Source organism: Clarias gariepinus, chromosome 15 (assembly GCF_024256425.1).
Source record: "Clarias gariepinus isolate MV-2021 ecotype Netherlands chromosome 15, CGAR_prim_01v2, whole genome shotgun sequence".
NCBI lineage: Eukaryota > Metazoa > Chordata > Actinopteri > Siluriformes > Clariidae > Clarias > Clarias gariepinus.
In genome coordinates this window covers 28,239,743-28,254,299 of record NC_071114.1, presented here as the reverse complement: position 1 = coordinate 28,254,299, position 14,557 = coordinate 28,239,743, and the positions used below count along the sequence as shown (strand labels likewise).

Sequence of the window (14,557 nt, the reverse complement as noted above, 5' to 3'; positions counted from 1 at the left end):
CAGGAAGAGGAAGAAGCAATTTAACTACCGAGAGATATAAAATAAAACCTTATGTAAACAACTTGGTGTGGGGAAAGAAGTAACAAATTTTGGAATTTATCAGAGTGGCGGTTACCGTAAGTCCTGTTTGGGTTCACAGGGTCCGAGACGAGGATGTTGCAGCAAAACGCCGGATGATGTCCGATGTCCGCCGACCTGACATCTGGCTGTGCGGAAATATCTGAAGACTTAAATGTATTTGAGAAAAAGCTTTAGACGTTCAAATCGAACTTAAAATTATAACAAGTTGTTGTCATATATATACGTATGAGGTGGTGTCAAGAAGTTTCGAGAATAGTTTTTGTAACACACCAACCAATAGCATTGCAAGGCTACACGTACAGCCACAGAGAGCACTGACCTTTATAAGTCAGTCTGCCAAAAGACATCGTCCTGTGTACATCGGGAGCTGTGCAACTGGTGCTATTCTGAGCATGTACGTTACCAGTAAGTAAGAATGAAAAACAGACAGACAGAGACGTTTGCCATGATGTGGGAAGGTTACGACGATGCTGTGTTCAAGGTGTTTTGATTGAAACGCGCACGTCAGTGGAAGAACATCAGACGAGAGATCAAGAAGACCTTCAACGAGCTCGACCCCCCAAAAAAACTCGAAACCATTCTGCAAATTGTGCATGATGATCGTCGGAGAACAATCCACACCATTGCTGCAGTTATCCTCACTTTTATTCCCAACTTGTATAAGCACCACTAATGAATGAACCTTATAAGCAGCTTAGCCAATAATTGTCCAGGTCTTTTGCCCATCTTTATGTTCTGTTGTTCTTGTAAAATGATTTTCAGTTACGAACACACTATAATTAATTTCAAAGTGCTTTTTTAAAAATAAAAAATATACTGTACCTACATTTTTTTGACATCATTTCTGATCAATATAATTAAATATTCTTGATGATTAAAATGTTTAATTCATTACTTGGTTGGTTAGGTTTGCCCAGTCAAAGCTCTGTCAAAATGATAGACTATTTTATATAAAGTTCCACACATTTCTTTACTTGAATTTACAGCCTCATCCCAAAGAAAGAACATCGCACCCCAGGATATACTGTACCTTAGTGCAGGAGGAAACCTGAGCCTCCAGTTCCCTCAGCTGGTTCCGTGTGTCTGCTGTTCTGCTCAGAGCTTCCTCCACCTTGTGGCCGATCGCCTCCATCCTCCCCTTCATCCTCCTCTCGCTTTCAGTCAGCGTCTCGGCGATCCGCAGCGCGCTCGTCACCACCGTCTCCACCTTTCTGAGGGACTCCAGAACGTTTTCTGCAGCGACGTGTTTCCCTTCATCATCGACCTGCTCCGTCTGCACAGCCGCGTCTGCCTTCTGCACCCGGACACAGGCTTCTCCCAACCCCTTTCTGCTCTTTTCAACCTAATGGAGAGATCATCAGCAGAATGGGTTTTGGGCAGGTTTCCATCTAGGCTCATTAATAAGACATGAATAAGCAAAGTTCAGAAAAAAAAAACACTGGTGGAAATATCAGTTTAAATAAAAACAGCCTAAAAGATGCATCATCTTCTTTTGTTCCTACACATCTCAAAACCCTCTTCTCTATAGATAACTCAAATGTGTCTTTAAAAATATTAAACTTGTTGAACATTTACAGCATTTGGCAGACGCCCTTATCCAGAGGGACTTACATTTTGTATATCATTACACATATGAGTACTTGAGGGTTAAGGGCCTAGCAACTTTGTAGTCGTGGGGGTTTGAACCTGGGCCCTTTCGAACCCTAGTCCATTGCCTTAACCAATGAGCTACCCCTGACCTCTATTTTTGAAGCATATAATGAGGTATATTTTTTATTACACGATTCTACATGTGAAAACAGACTTTCCCTGTACAGTATTATAGAAAACCAATTTGTGGGCGGGGCTACATATGATCTCAGTCACTAAATAAGCCACGATTGCACCGCTGTTTTCAGTTCTTCATCAGAAGTAAATCTTCATCCTCGTAGGGCTGCTTTCAGACGTGTGATGGAGCGAGACCAGGACTATAGAGAGGACTTTAATATAACCGGAGTGCGGATCATTTTTGACTCACCCTCATATTTACATAGAGCCGTGTTACTGGCAGTAATTTGCCAAGTTAGCTAACGTTGATGACTTTAGAGTGTAAGGGCTGACAGAAGGAGAGAGGGCCATTTCTAATTTGCATATTTATGTAAATTCATAAATCCTGGTGAGTGTGTGTTCTTTAAATTGTTTATTCAATATAAACTCTGGACATATACAAATAGACATAAACATAAATTCAGGACATAAACAAAGTAAGTAATCTAATAAAAGTAACGTAAACTAATGACGTGAATTTCCTCTCGGTCACCTCCATCAATGCGTCATTCAGCTGGATCTCCAGAACGCTGATCCTCTCCTGCATGTCCCTGGTGGTGTCCCGGACGTCTCTGGTGTTCCAGCTCCTCTCGTCCTCCACCCTCGGAGCTCTCCGCCAGGTGATGGGTGGAACTTTACGCACTTCCTGCGTCTGCTGGTGCGTTTCGATCTGCCTGTGCTCTGGCTGCTGATCCCACGCAGGCCGCGGCCTCTCAAGTTCTCTCAGACTGCACAAAACGCATGTGTATATATACACACGCACACATACATAGAGACACATGTACAGACCCATATATACGCACGCACACAGGGTCATTGACCTAGTTTATCACTTGTTGATCTCTTTTCATTTCAGTAGTGTAGATAATGAACATTTGCTACAACATATTGCATCGTTCTGTGTAAAAGTTCAGAAGCTTGGTTGCGTCTCATGCTAAATAATTAAAACAAAAGTCTGAAATAATGAAAAAACCCTAAATGCTGCTTACATGGTCAGTAAGTGTTTCTTCGAGCTGGTCTGCTCTTGCTGCTCCTGTAGGATCGCTTTCTGTAATGATTCAGCCGTGTACGTGTCCTGAAAAGAAATCACGCCATCCGATCAAATAAAGAAGTTTATCCAACAAAAATCTTTCTCCGATCTACTCTTTCAAGACAAGCAGACATGTGCATGCCCTTTAACCTGAAATACCTTTTTTTATATTTTGTTTTTATACTGTGTATATTTTCAATAGATAAAGTTTTTTTTATATATTTTATTCCATAATTTATTGATCTTTTTTTTTTTTTAAGGTCACTGGCGGTCGTCTAAGCATTTCACTGCATCGTACTGTGTATGACTGTGTATGTGACAAATAACATTTTCATTTTAATAATAATATCACTGATTAGATCAAAGCTGATCAGGTTATTTTTATCTTTTACAAACTCTTTTTCCCGTCAACAACAAGTATTAACGCTAGTTTAAATTATAAGCATCACTGCTAGGTGTAATTGAGACAAATACTGCAGTGCCATTACTAGCCACTAGGGGTCGGGGAACCCCCTTTTTGGGAAACCCAGGCCTATTCAATTATGTTTCCAGGCACAGCTGTGTAAGCTGGCTAATAATTGATGGTTTATTTTTTATTGAGACACGTTCAGTATTTATTTATGCTGTTATTTCTCACCCGCAGTTCTGCAGACTTGATTTTGCGGATGAAATTGTACAGGTCTCTCTGCGGAGATGACGGAGGCTGAAGCTCAGACTCAGACACCGAATCGCTCTTATCCTCGACATGCATCATCTAATAGCAAAGAGAAGAATACAGTAAATGTGACTTGAAACCAGGAACTAGCATTCACTGTGACTAAAACGAACAGCGTGCATGTCAGAGGGATGGATGTGTGTATCGGAGTTTACCGGCTCAGCCTCCTGGATCTCGCGGTGTAGGGAGAAATGGTTTGGGGCCGCGGCACTTTTCAGACTTGATGAAGAATTATCAAACCTGCAATAAAGCAGCGGACTGAGTCGGTTTATACATCAGCAACATCAACCTGCTTCAAGGGCGGCAATAAACAGAGGATTCTGGGATTTTCAGTGAAATAGGTGATTTCATGTTTTAGGTGTTAGTGAGGCCCTTTTTTCTACTCTCAGTGGCCTTTATACTTAGTTGAGATGTTTGTTTATTAATTTATAATCAACAGTTTTTCCAGATTTTAATTTTTTTCCCCCTAATTTAGTCCCAGCCGATTTCCACCAGTCATTAGCGCACGTGTTTCCTCTGAGACAAATGACACCAGTCAACTACATCTTTTCAAACTGCAACTGATGCGAGTGTGTTAGAATGGCCAGCAGTTTAAGGCTCTGGGTTACTGATCAGAAAGTTTAGCCTTTATTTGTCACATATACATTACTACACAGTGAAATTTTTTATTCTTCGCATCTCAGCTTTTTTTTTTTGTCAGGAGGCTGGTGTTAGAGCACATATTATATGGCGCCCAGGGTTAAGGGCTTTGCTCAAGGACCTAACAGGGGCAACCTGGTGGAGCTGGGGCTCAAACCTCACTTCTGATCAGAGCCTTAACACACTGAGCTATGACCGGCCCAAAAAGTAAAATTCATTCTTTGTATATTCCAGCATAGCTCTGTTCAGAGCGCAGGGTCAGCCATGATTTAGCGGCCCTGGAACAGATAGGGTTAAGGGCCTTGCTCAAGGGCAATCTGGTGAAGTTGTGGCTCTAACTGCGAACTATATGATCAGTAACTGAGTGCCTCAACCCTTGGAGCCACCACTATAACCGTGTCAGAGGTTTAAGCCCCAGCTCCACCCAGCTGCCACGGTTGGGCCTTTAACTTCACTCCAGCTGACCCTGCATTCTGACCCAAACCTCCTTCCTGGCATATGCAAAGAAAATAACTTCATATTGTTGTAAGGTATACGTGACAAATACTCACTTTTTATTCTCCTACCTTTAATGTATAACACGGTTGTATCTATACAGTAAAACCTCGGATTGCAAGTAACGCGGTTTGCGGTTTGACTTGAAAAACGAGCAAGTCTTGGTTTACGAGGACTGAGTATCATGTATCACGCATGCGCTTCTCATTTTAACGTCAAGCGTCATGTGATCACAACTGAGCCAATGGTTTTTCTCTCTTGCACTGCGAAATTGTGGGTAATTGTCTTCCCTGCTCAGTCTTAGTGCGCATCTCTCACTAGTATAATCAACATCCGTGCACATGTGTACTGTTTACCATAACACTGTGACCACGTGTGTGCTTCTTTTTTTTGTGTTGGTATGTGGTCCCCCTTTCACCCCCCTCTCCTCTCGCCTTCACACACACTCTCTAATGGAAACACTGCTGTGTTGCAAATCTTTTCAAAGGTAAAGTGCTGGTTAATTTGTTTTATTTTTACTTTACAGAAGTGATTCCATGAGTGTGTGCACACTCGAGTGTCAGAGATGTTTCTTATAAATTTTTCCGATGAGGCAGTGTTTCCGTTAGTGTGTGTGTGAGAAAGTCATCCCGCACAGTAGTTCCTCCCTCCTCTCAAATAAAAGAGGAGGAAGGGTTACTGTGTAAGATGAGAGGAGAGAGAGTGTATCTTGCACACGCACACACAAACACTAACGAAAAACATGTATCTGTTGGGATTTATTTTTACTTTTTTTAATGGTAAAGTGCAGGTTAATCTGTTTCATTTTTACTTTATATTTTGTATGAATAATTTTTATATATTTATTTTTTGGGGTTGTGGAACGAATAATCTGAGTTTTCATTACTTCTTATGGGGAAATTCTCTTTAATTTATGAGTGTTTTGATATATGAGCTCACTTCCAGAACCAATTATGCTTGCAATCCAAGACTCCACTGTATTTAAGTTAACATCTGGGAAAAATAAAGAAAAGAAAGAACAATTTCTCACTTTTATCCTCCTATGATCTTTAGGAAATTCTGATCATGCAACTTTTTGTGGAAATGTTCCACATACTTTATAATTCACACAGATATAATGATTTATCTGCAACATTCAGATAGATTACTGTGGTGGAACTCTACCTGTTTTTACTGTTCATACAGTACAGTATGTATTGATAAATGTCACAGCAGAGCGACACACATGGAATGGAATCCCCCACTGAAGTAGACAAATTTTGGGGACTTACCTCAGAAGTGCTTGCTGGGAGTTCTCCTGTAATTTCACCAGATCACACTGGAGACTCTGAAAGGCAAGAAAAAAAAAACACGTCTCTTTGACCAAAACATTTTATTTTCCCTTCCTCAGACATGTTTCTAACAGATTTGGAATGAATAATGTTAATTTGGTACGTCTATGATTCTAAGGTAGTCCAGAAACGTCTCCTTCAGCTTCTGCAGCGTGATGTTCTTCTGCAGATTTAAGAAAAACACAACCGGTTAGCGAACAGGATATTCAACCGTAAACTAATAATGCTGCTTCAGAATTTAGTACACCTCATTAATCAAGCTGGTTACAAAGAAAATGTACATAAATGTATCCAAATTGTTTCATGGAAGCATTTACACTAAAATATGAAAATTCGTGTTATTTACGCATGGAACACTGGAACGATTTTAAAATAGAAAGTGCACTGAAAACACCAAAGCTTGTCTGACCAGTTTAGGAAACAAAAGTGTTTAACAAAAGTTTAGGAGGCAGCAAAATTTCTTGCCAATATTGTTTCTCCTTAACACAATAGTATACAGTCCATTCTGCCGTAGCTTCCTTGAACATTGTTCTTTTGTAGTGTGTGTTCATTGTTCTGTCTATTTATTGTCTTGCAAGGACTTCTTCTTGCGAGTGAAGCTTTAAAATCAATTGACATTTACAGAAAACTTTTAGCTGCTGTAGAGTGCAAACATTTCGAAGAAGGCCACAAGTCTGTGAATGAGGATCCCGGCTGAGGTGGCCCGGAGCACAATCATTCACCCACAATCAATCACCAACACCACTTGCACATTACGCATTGACGCATCCCCTGTACTGTACAGTCCTGACCTCGCTCCAAGACATTTCCACATGTTTGGCGAGTTCCTGGAAGGCCAGTGTTTCAGACGAGAAGCAGAAAGTCCGATCTTGGCTCCGACATACTGAGAAAACTTTCTACCTTGATAGTGTCCAAGCGCTAGTGAAACTCTGGGATGAGTGCGGTAGTGTAGCAGGGGGTTACATAGAGAAATAAAGGGAGTTTTTACTCTCATGAGTGAGCCCATGCATGAGGGTAGACGCCACATTTAAAAAAAAAGTGCGTTAAACAGCACGGACTGCAGTTCACAGGGACGATTCATGGACAATCACGTGTTAGGTGACCAAATTGGGAAGAAACGACTCATATTGTGACCTGTTAAGGGAAACTTAAGTACTTTTGCACAGCACAATAAAGACCTCATGTGTATTTGCTCACCTTGGTGATTTCCCGTTCTTTCACCGCCAATAAGACCTGCAGTTCCTCCAGTTCTTCCTACAAACAGTGAAAAGAGACATTACGTATGGGGTAAAACACCTGCAGGTCTGATGTTACAGGAAAATAATTAAGATGATGAAGCGGGGTAACTGTTACCATCCGGAAGATTTTATATGGTGAGTTTTCTATGGTATGACCACGAGAATTTGGCAGGGAATCCATTTTTTTCCATTACACACTACAGTACATTGATTTTCTAAACTAAACACAAACGTTCACGCCGTCACACATCACCACTGAGATACACCCCATATGGTAAGGACAGGAACAAAACAATTCTAATAAATTAAAGTTTGCATAAATGACTTGCAGGTTATTATAAAAGCACAGATTGGTTAGCGAACCAAAGTGACCCTCTGGATTCTTCTGTCTCTGTGCACTGGTTAAGATCGGATTAGCGGTGATCTAGCTACAGTAACTAGCTAAAGTAAAGTCCTATGCATTCGGCTTGTTTTCACGCCAATGATAATGTTTAACAATAATGTAAATAAGAGTATAATTATAATGTCTTTAACCTTATTTGTGTCAGTGGAAAGCCAAGTGAAGCAAGTTTACATATTTTTGTGCTTTTCTTAGCATTTTGTGCAAGATTTAGTGAAGACACAGAACCATGGGGTTGTAAGAATGGTAGCAAGCAGGGAGTCAGTTAAATTTTTAAAGCAGCCGGTGCCAATTGGAAGCATAAATTAAGGTTAAGCAAGTTTACATGTCTTTTCTTAATGTTTTAATTGGTTTTAATATGCAAAAATATGATTATAGTGTTGAAAATTGGTAATATTTTTGGGTGGCCGAAACGGATTTCCCGCATTTACATTATTTCTTATGGGGAAAATGAGTATTACAATATGAAATTTCATCCTAAGAGCTCGCCTCCGGGAGTAGATTCAATTCTGCCTCTGTACTTCTGCCGCCACACACCAGTACTCACCCTGACGTCTGCGTTTGCCCTTCTGAGTTTGTTCTGCCGATCTTCTGCAACGTTTCTCTCCAGCAACAGTTTATCATTCTGCAGATTAAAAAAAATCCGCAAAATTGATTTTTAAACTGGTTGTTGATCTAATAAATAAAACAGCGTACCCTTTCTTCGATGACTTTGATATGAGCCTTCAGGTGTTCAATTTCTTTCATCTAAAAAAAAAACAAACAAAAAACAACATTAAAGTCAGACATTCATATTTTTTTTTATAAATTAATTTATACTTAAAAAAAATGTTTTCTATCCTAGATGCATATGGCTTCATGTCAAATTTAGCTTTAAAATTGAACCAATATCTTGGGGCAATTCAACAAGCCAAAAAAACAAAGATAAGTATCAAATTGTAGATATTAAAAATAGAGACGAAGCATCAACCATATTAATTTACTCAATTATGTAAATACCTTAACTTGGGTGAAGTACATCGATGCATCACAATGTTAACACTCCCTCACTCACCCTCACTCATCATCTATGCAGACAATACCCTTTAACCTGTATTTAGGGGTGCGGGGTTCTGGAACCTATCCCAGGAGACTTGGGGTACAAGTTGGGGTACACCCTGGACAGGGTGCCAATCCATTGCAGGGCACACACACACACTTATTTATACATCACGGCAATTTGGGAACGTGGGAGGAAACCTGAGTACCCGGAGGAAACCCAAAAAGCACGGGGAGAACAATCAAACATGCACACAGAGATGGGAATCGAACCTGGAGGTGCAAGGCAACAGTGCTAACCACTACACCACCATACTTCCAAAGTGTTTACATTCATCCCCAATATTGGCAGCACATCATGAAAAAAGGAACTTTATCCTCAAAAATCTGAACTGACTCATTAGATGCGTGCTAATTCTTAAAACAAACACCTAATGAAATTGTGCACATACATCCTCTTTCTTGCACGGCTCCTGCATGGCTGCTGCATTTCACATTATATTGTGTTTTGTTACTCTCTTTTTGTATTTTTTCTGCATTTATTTATGCAAATACTGTAATTCCCTTCGACCTGTGTGTAAATGATATTCCTGCCATCAGGGCGTCATCATGGGGGAAGTGGGACCCAATGAGAGCAGTGATGTTTAGGCCTGATGGTGTACCAACTAAAATAAATACAGTTACATGCAAGGCTCCTGAGATAGGCTCCATGCCCCTGCAACTCTTTATACATGGCCTAAACACAGTATGATTTTATTGAACATGCTAATTTTATGATGTTTTTTTTTTATGTTATACATATAATACAGGAAATATGTTGATGCAACATGGAATCTTGCTTCCTTACAAATTCTAAAGTTGCTACTGTTACATCAGCCATTTAAGAGATGATTTTATACGTGCCCCAAAAATGGAAATTCTTCAACATTATTGTTTGAAGCGAGCCAGTATAATCATTAAAAATGCAAATTATTCATATTTCTTTATTATTAATACTAAAATGGGGGTAAGCTTCCAGAAGCATATGACCTGTTAAAATTGTTACTTTTTGGTAAAAGCTTAAAAAGCAAAAAATCTGTAGTGTCTGTAACCATGTGAAATTCAGGTTGCAATTTCTTAAGAATTTTGCGTTTTAAAATAATAATATTTTTTCAGGTTTATGTCTTTTCATGTGAAATCTAAATTAACCAAGTTTCATCTGAATGACAGTTAAGATCATTGAAAGATCTGAATTCGAAAAAGTTATGGACACTACAAACAAAAATGGACATGAAATTGTATTTAACAAATGTGTTTCTTTTTATCTGATAAAAATATAAATGTATTGGCAGATTTACAAAAAGAACGTATAGATCGGGTGATAAGAAGCATTAAGTATTGTAAAAAAATGTTGTATGATTCCATCTAAAAAAAATCTAACTTTTCAACTAGGTAAGCAATTTTTCAGCGCTGATTCCATGTTTTAGCCGAGAAGATAAAGCGGTATAGACAATGCATCTGCTACACTGCAATGCTACAATACAGAATATGAACCATGCTGGGTACAGTGTATGCAAAGGGGAGCCATGTGTGGATGCACAAAAACAATGCCCTTATTTTCAGAATCTTAGCTATGTATTAATGACACATTGTAATTGTTAAGGTAACATTATATTTGGATAAACTAAAGAACTAAAAGTACAGAACTATAAGTTGAAAAATGTTGCAAATAGAGACACTGATAACCACTAAAGTAACAATTTTGTGCTAGTTGATTAGCAGTTAACTTGCCAGCATGCTAGGTAAAATATCTATCTATCTATCTATCTATCTATATATATATACAACAGTGAAATTGCGGATTGCAATTAACGCAGTTTGTGAGTGTTCCGCAAATAAAATTAATTTTGACTTGGAAAACGAACAAGTTTTGGTTTACGAGATCATATATCACGCATTCGTTTCTTGTTTTGACGCCGAGCGTCACCTGATCACAAGTGTGAAAAGAGTGGTGGAAGGCTAACTGTGTAAGAGGAGAAGGGGGAGAGGGGAGCTTACTTTAGATTCACACACACACACACACACACACACACACACAGCGCCTGTGCACACAAACGGAAACACTTATCTGTCAGGATTTATTTTTACTTTTTTTTTTAAGGTTACTTTATATTTTGTGTTAATTATTTTTATGTATTTATTTTTTGGGGCTGTGGAATGAATAATTTGAGTTTCCATTATTTCTTATGAGAAAATTCGATTTGGTTTATGAGTGTTGTGAAATACGAGCCCGCTTCCGGAACGAATTATGCTCGTAATCCAAGGTTCCACTGTATATATAAAAATATATATAAAAACAATTTTAAAAATGCATTTTGAAATCCGTATTAATGTTGAGTATTTTTGTATAAATGAATGGTTGTAGACCCATTTCATTATCAAGAATATAAATAAATAAACAAACGTTCTAGACATTTTAATGGTTTGTTGGACTGGGGAGTCACAGACCAGTGAACGGCTGTTAGCCTGGGCTCGAGTGCTTCTCTCTTGGCTTTCTCTTAGCGCTCGCCGGGCTTCATCCAGCTCCTCAGCCAGGGACTGAGCTCTTCCTGCACACAGCTGGGCACTAAGAAGGTTGAACACATGACAGACACTGAGATGTTTGGTACATTTGTAAGTGCTAGAAAAACACAAAAACCATGCAGCACCTTGCTAGTTTGCTGCGAAGCTCTGAAACATCCATCATCAGCTGAAGGTTGGTTTCCTCGCACTGAGAGATGCTCCTCAGCAGACTGCTGTTGTGTCCTCTCAGTCTGCACTGGGCGTGCTTCAGCTCCGCCACCAGGCCTAACAAATCACCTGCGTCACTGCAGTCATAAATCAAAGCAGCATCATGAATGAAGTTTTACACCACAGCGCTGGCGAATTCTTGGTCCGGAGGTGTTTATATGAACAGGCTTGTTTCAATAAGTTTTTTTAAAGGTCTTCATTATTCCTAGGTTTTTGTCTACAGAAATGGATGGATAAAAAAGTGCTATGTTGAAGTACATTTACGGAAGGAGTTTTTTAGTGTCAGAGCTCGGTTACAGTAATCATTTTTGTTCTCAGACTATTCCTTCAATGGAAAATTCTTGGAAACAAATTTGTGAAATTCAAGAAACTCCCAACACGTCTATTCATAGCTGCTCTAATGAAAGTGATAACAGGAACTAACCTGTTATCCGGATGTTAACCACCATTAAATGTAACCACAAACAAATAGGAGCATAATGTGTCGTTCTTGACTAAATAAGAAGTAATAGTTGATGTTGCACAGTTGATGTTCTTTATAAGAGGAATAAAACTGCACCATTATTGGAAAATAGTCAATAATATAATGGGACCAGTAACACAGCTTCATCCCACCACCAAAAACAAAATATGAAATGACTTTACTAACCAGTGATATTCACTTTGGTCTGTAAATGTAGTTTCAGGTGGCGAAGGAGAAAAGTCAGTTCCTACGAACACAACAGTGTCATTTGCATAATTATTGGCACCCTTTGGAAAAATACATTAAAATAAAAAAATAAAATAACTGCCTTACATGCCATGAGAGACCTGGTAAAAGGTTGTTTAATGTACACTGTTTAGGTTTAATTGTTTCTTATTTATTGGCACCCTTCAAAATTCTTAAATGAACAGAATAAGATGGTTTGTTTAGGCATTTCTAAGTTGATTTGAAAGTATGTATGGCTCATTATCTTGTTCTTCCTATGGCTAAATCTGAACCTCCTGGTAGAGGCAACCAGATTACCGTTACAACTGCCTCCCCCTATACAGTAATAATAATAATGAGAAGTATAGAGTCATCATGTGGCTCATTCTATAACTTGCTAATTTGATTTTGTCTTGTATGTTTCTCATAGTGTAAGTACGAGTCTGTGCTGAGAATTGGGTGTAATGTTCGTTTCAAAGCATATTCTTGCTTATTGTGTTGGAGGGTGCCAATATTTCTCAATCATTTTGACTGTATTCAATTACTGTAGAAGACTCACCACTTCCGGTCACTTTGCAAGAGTCTGATCCTGACGCCTGGTAACTGTCGTCAAATAATCTACAAGACAATGGGAACGCTCTCCTTAAACACTTTAAACAAGTTGCTGCTTCACAAAAATATCAGACCACGAAGTGGTGAACGTTAACTGGATTTTATTCGACAAATTAATCGTACTTACACAAATTTGAGCCATATTAATACTTTTGAGAAAAAAAAATTATCAAAGAGACAAGGTTACGTGGAAATACTTGTGTAGGATTTTTTTCCATGTGTAGCCGTGTCTCACCCGTCTTGGCTGCACCGAGCGATCCACTTCCTCATGGTGGCGTGAAAGGCGTCTCTGTCCACAGGTGGGTCTCGGTCTTCTGGGTCCAACATGTGCTTCAGGACGATCAGCTTGTCCTGTCCACCGCTTTGGCCCGTCATGGCTTGTAGAAACTGCACCACAGTGGAGGCCAGGACTTCTCCTGTTGATACGAGAGAAATTCTAGCATGTTTGTCTCTAAAAAACTTTCCATAACGAGTAAGAAGGTAATAGGGTCCACCTTGTCCCGCAGCATCGCATGCCTCAAATGTAATGTTCAGAAGCTCTTCTTCTGAAAAGCCATTCATGTCAAGGTGGTCGCATAAAAACCTGTCGCCAAGTCTGATGTCTGGAACAGAAGGAGGAAACATACAGTATTGTGCAAAGGTTTCGAGCCAGCGGTCATTTCTTTATATATTGCTTCAAAAAAGACAAACTTTCCAACTGGGGGCAGGTGAAGCTCAGTGACCTCTGAATCATTCAAGCATAAAAAATAAAACAAAAAACATCTAACTTAATGCATGACAGATGATCAGGGGGGTGATTAGTACACTGGTGATGCTGAATGGTTGGACCAGACGAGAGGGGAAATGAGGTCGCTGCTGAGGTTGTTACATAAACCACCATTTTTTTTATTGTATGCTTAGGCATTTTGCAACCCGTCACATTTGTTTACATTTCTTTAATTTAATCTAAACTATTTAATTTAATATGAAAAATTGAGGGTGTTCAACAAGGAACAGAGAGAGTGATGCAGAAGTGCTTTAGTCCTGTACTCCATCCAGTTTCTCATACCTTGTAATGAATGGATTTATAACAGTAAACAGTGTGTATACACATAAATGAGTAAATAAACCTACTTTCAGTGTCGGAGTGCAGCTGGGAAAAGTCAGCGGAGGACGTTCCTGAGTCGACAGATAAACTCAAAGCGCTGTATCCGTGGTGTTCCCCATCCTGCACGTTATTCTGCCCAGAAGGAGACCTGGACCTGGCTGAACTCTCAGGAACACTCCAGCCCGGGTTGGAATTCCCTGCAGCCATGGTCACTTACACTATAGCAAATAAATCCACTTTGACAAGTCACCATGAAATAGAAACCGGATTGCGTTTTATCCAAAACAAAAAGGCCATTGCGATCTTTTTTTTTTTTTTTTTCATACTCTCAAGTCTTATTGAAATGGAAATGAGGCTTTAAGAACATGTTCAGTATGCCTGTACAGAGGATCTGGAGAGTAAAAGTTGTAGATGAATAAGGAGAACTAGAGATCCCCGAACAGGTTTGTGTTTTCTCTGCTGATGAAAGCTCAACTATATCTCGGGAAGAGCTTGGTAATCAACTGCTGAGCTCAATCAGGTGTGTCCAATGAGTGAGGCACCACTACGGCCTTGAAACCATTCCTGTACAAGTTGTTATACAAAAAATTGACAAAATGGAATAGATTTCTGTGCTAGACGTGCCACC

The 14,557-nt window shown here is 39.4% G+C and overlaps 2 protein-coding genes across 2 annotated transcripts in view; both read right to left on the bottom strand.

The window, feature by feature from the left end:
• The window catches only part of mrvi1 (murine retrovirus integration site 1 homolog), a 35,551-nt gene extending 33,447 nt beyond the window's left edge, over positions 1-2,104 (bottom strand). The window contains exons 1-3 of the mRNA XM_053512704.1: positions 2,099-2,104; positions 1,112-1,423; positions 116-206 (exon numbers count right to left, since the gene is read on the bottom strand). Coding sequence (XP_053368679.1) covers positions 116-206; positions 1,112-1,423; positions 2,099-2,104 — 409 coding nt within the window. The remainder of the gene's footprint in view (positions 1-115; positions 207-1,111; positions 1,424-2,098) is intronic.
• Positions 2,105-2,308: 204 nt separating this feature from the next.
• Positions 2,309-14,352, bottom strand: LOC128542731 (protein KASH5-like). The gene is made up of 16 exons (XM_053512703.1): positions 13,956-14,352; positions 13,337-13,444; positions 13,078-13,258; positions 12,790-12,848; positions 12,192-12,252; positions 11,461-11,619; positions 11,213-11,378; positions 8,432-8,482; positions 8,283-8,360; positions 7,295-7,351; positions 6,201-6,260; positions 6,038-6,093; positions 3,788-3,872; positions 3,555-3,671; positions 2,877-2,962; positions 2,309-2,615 (listed from the first exon to the last, which is right to left on the bottom strand). The coding sequence occupies exons 1-16, from the start codon at positions 14,134-14,136 to the stop codon at positions 2,309-2,311; spliced, it is 1,812 nt and encodes a 603-aa protein (XP_053368678.1). The 5' UTR covers positions 14,137-14,352.
• Positions 14,353-14,557: the final 205 nt, after the last annotated feature.

Bases quoted from the DNA above. Each gene is read 5' to 3' on its own strand.
- LOC128542731 (XM_053512703.1), bottom strand. From the start codon at position 14,136: ATGGCTGCAGGGAATTCCAACCCGGGCTGGAGTGTTCCTGAGAGTTCA. The intron at 13,259-13,336 runs GTGGACCCTATT...TCGTATCAACAG, and splicing joins ATGCGATGCTGCGGGACAAG to GAGAAGTCCTGGCCTCCACT. The intron at 11,379-11,460 runs GTGCTGCATGGT...CAACCTTCTTAG, and splicing joins CTTCGCAGCAAACTAGCAAG to TGCCCAGCTGTGTGCAGGAA.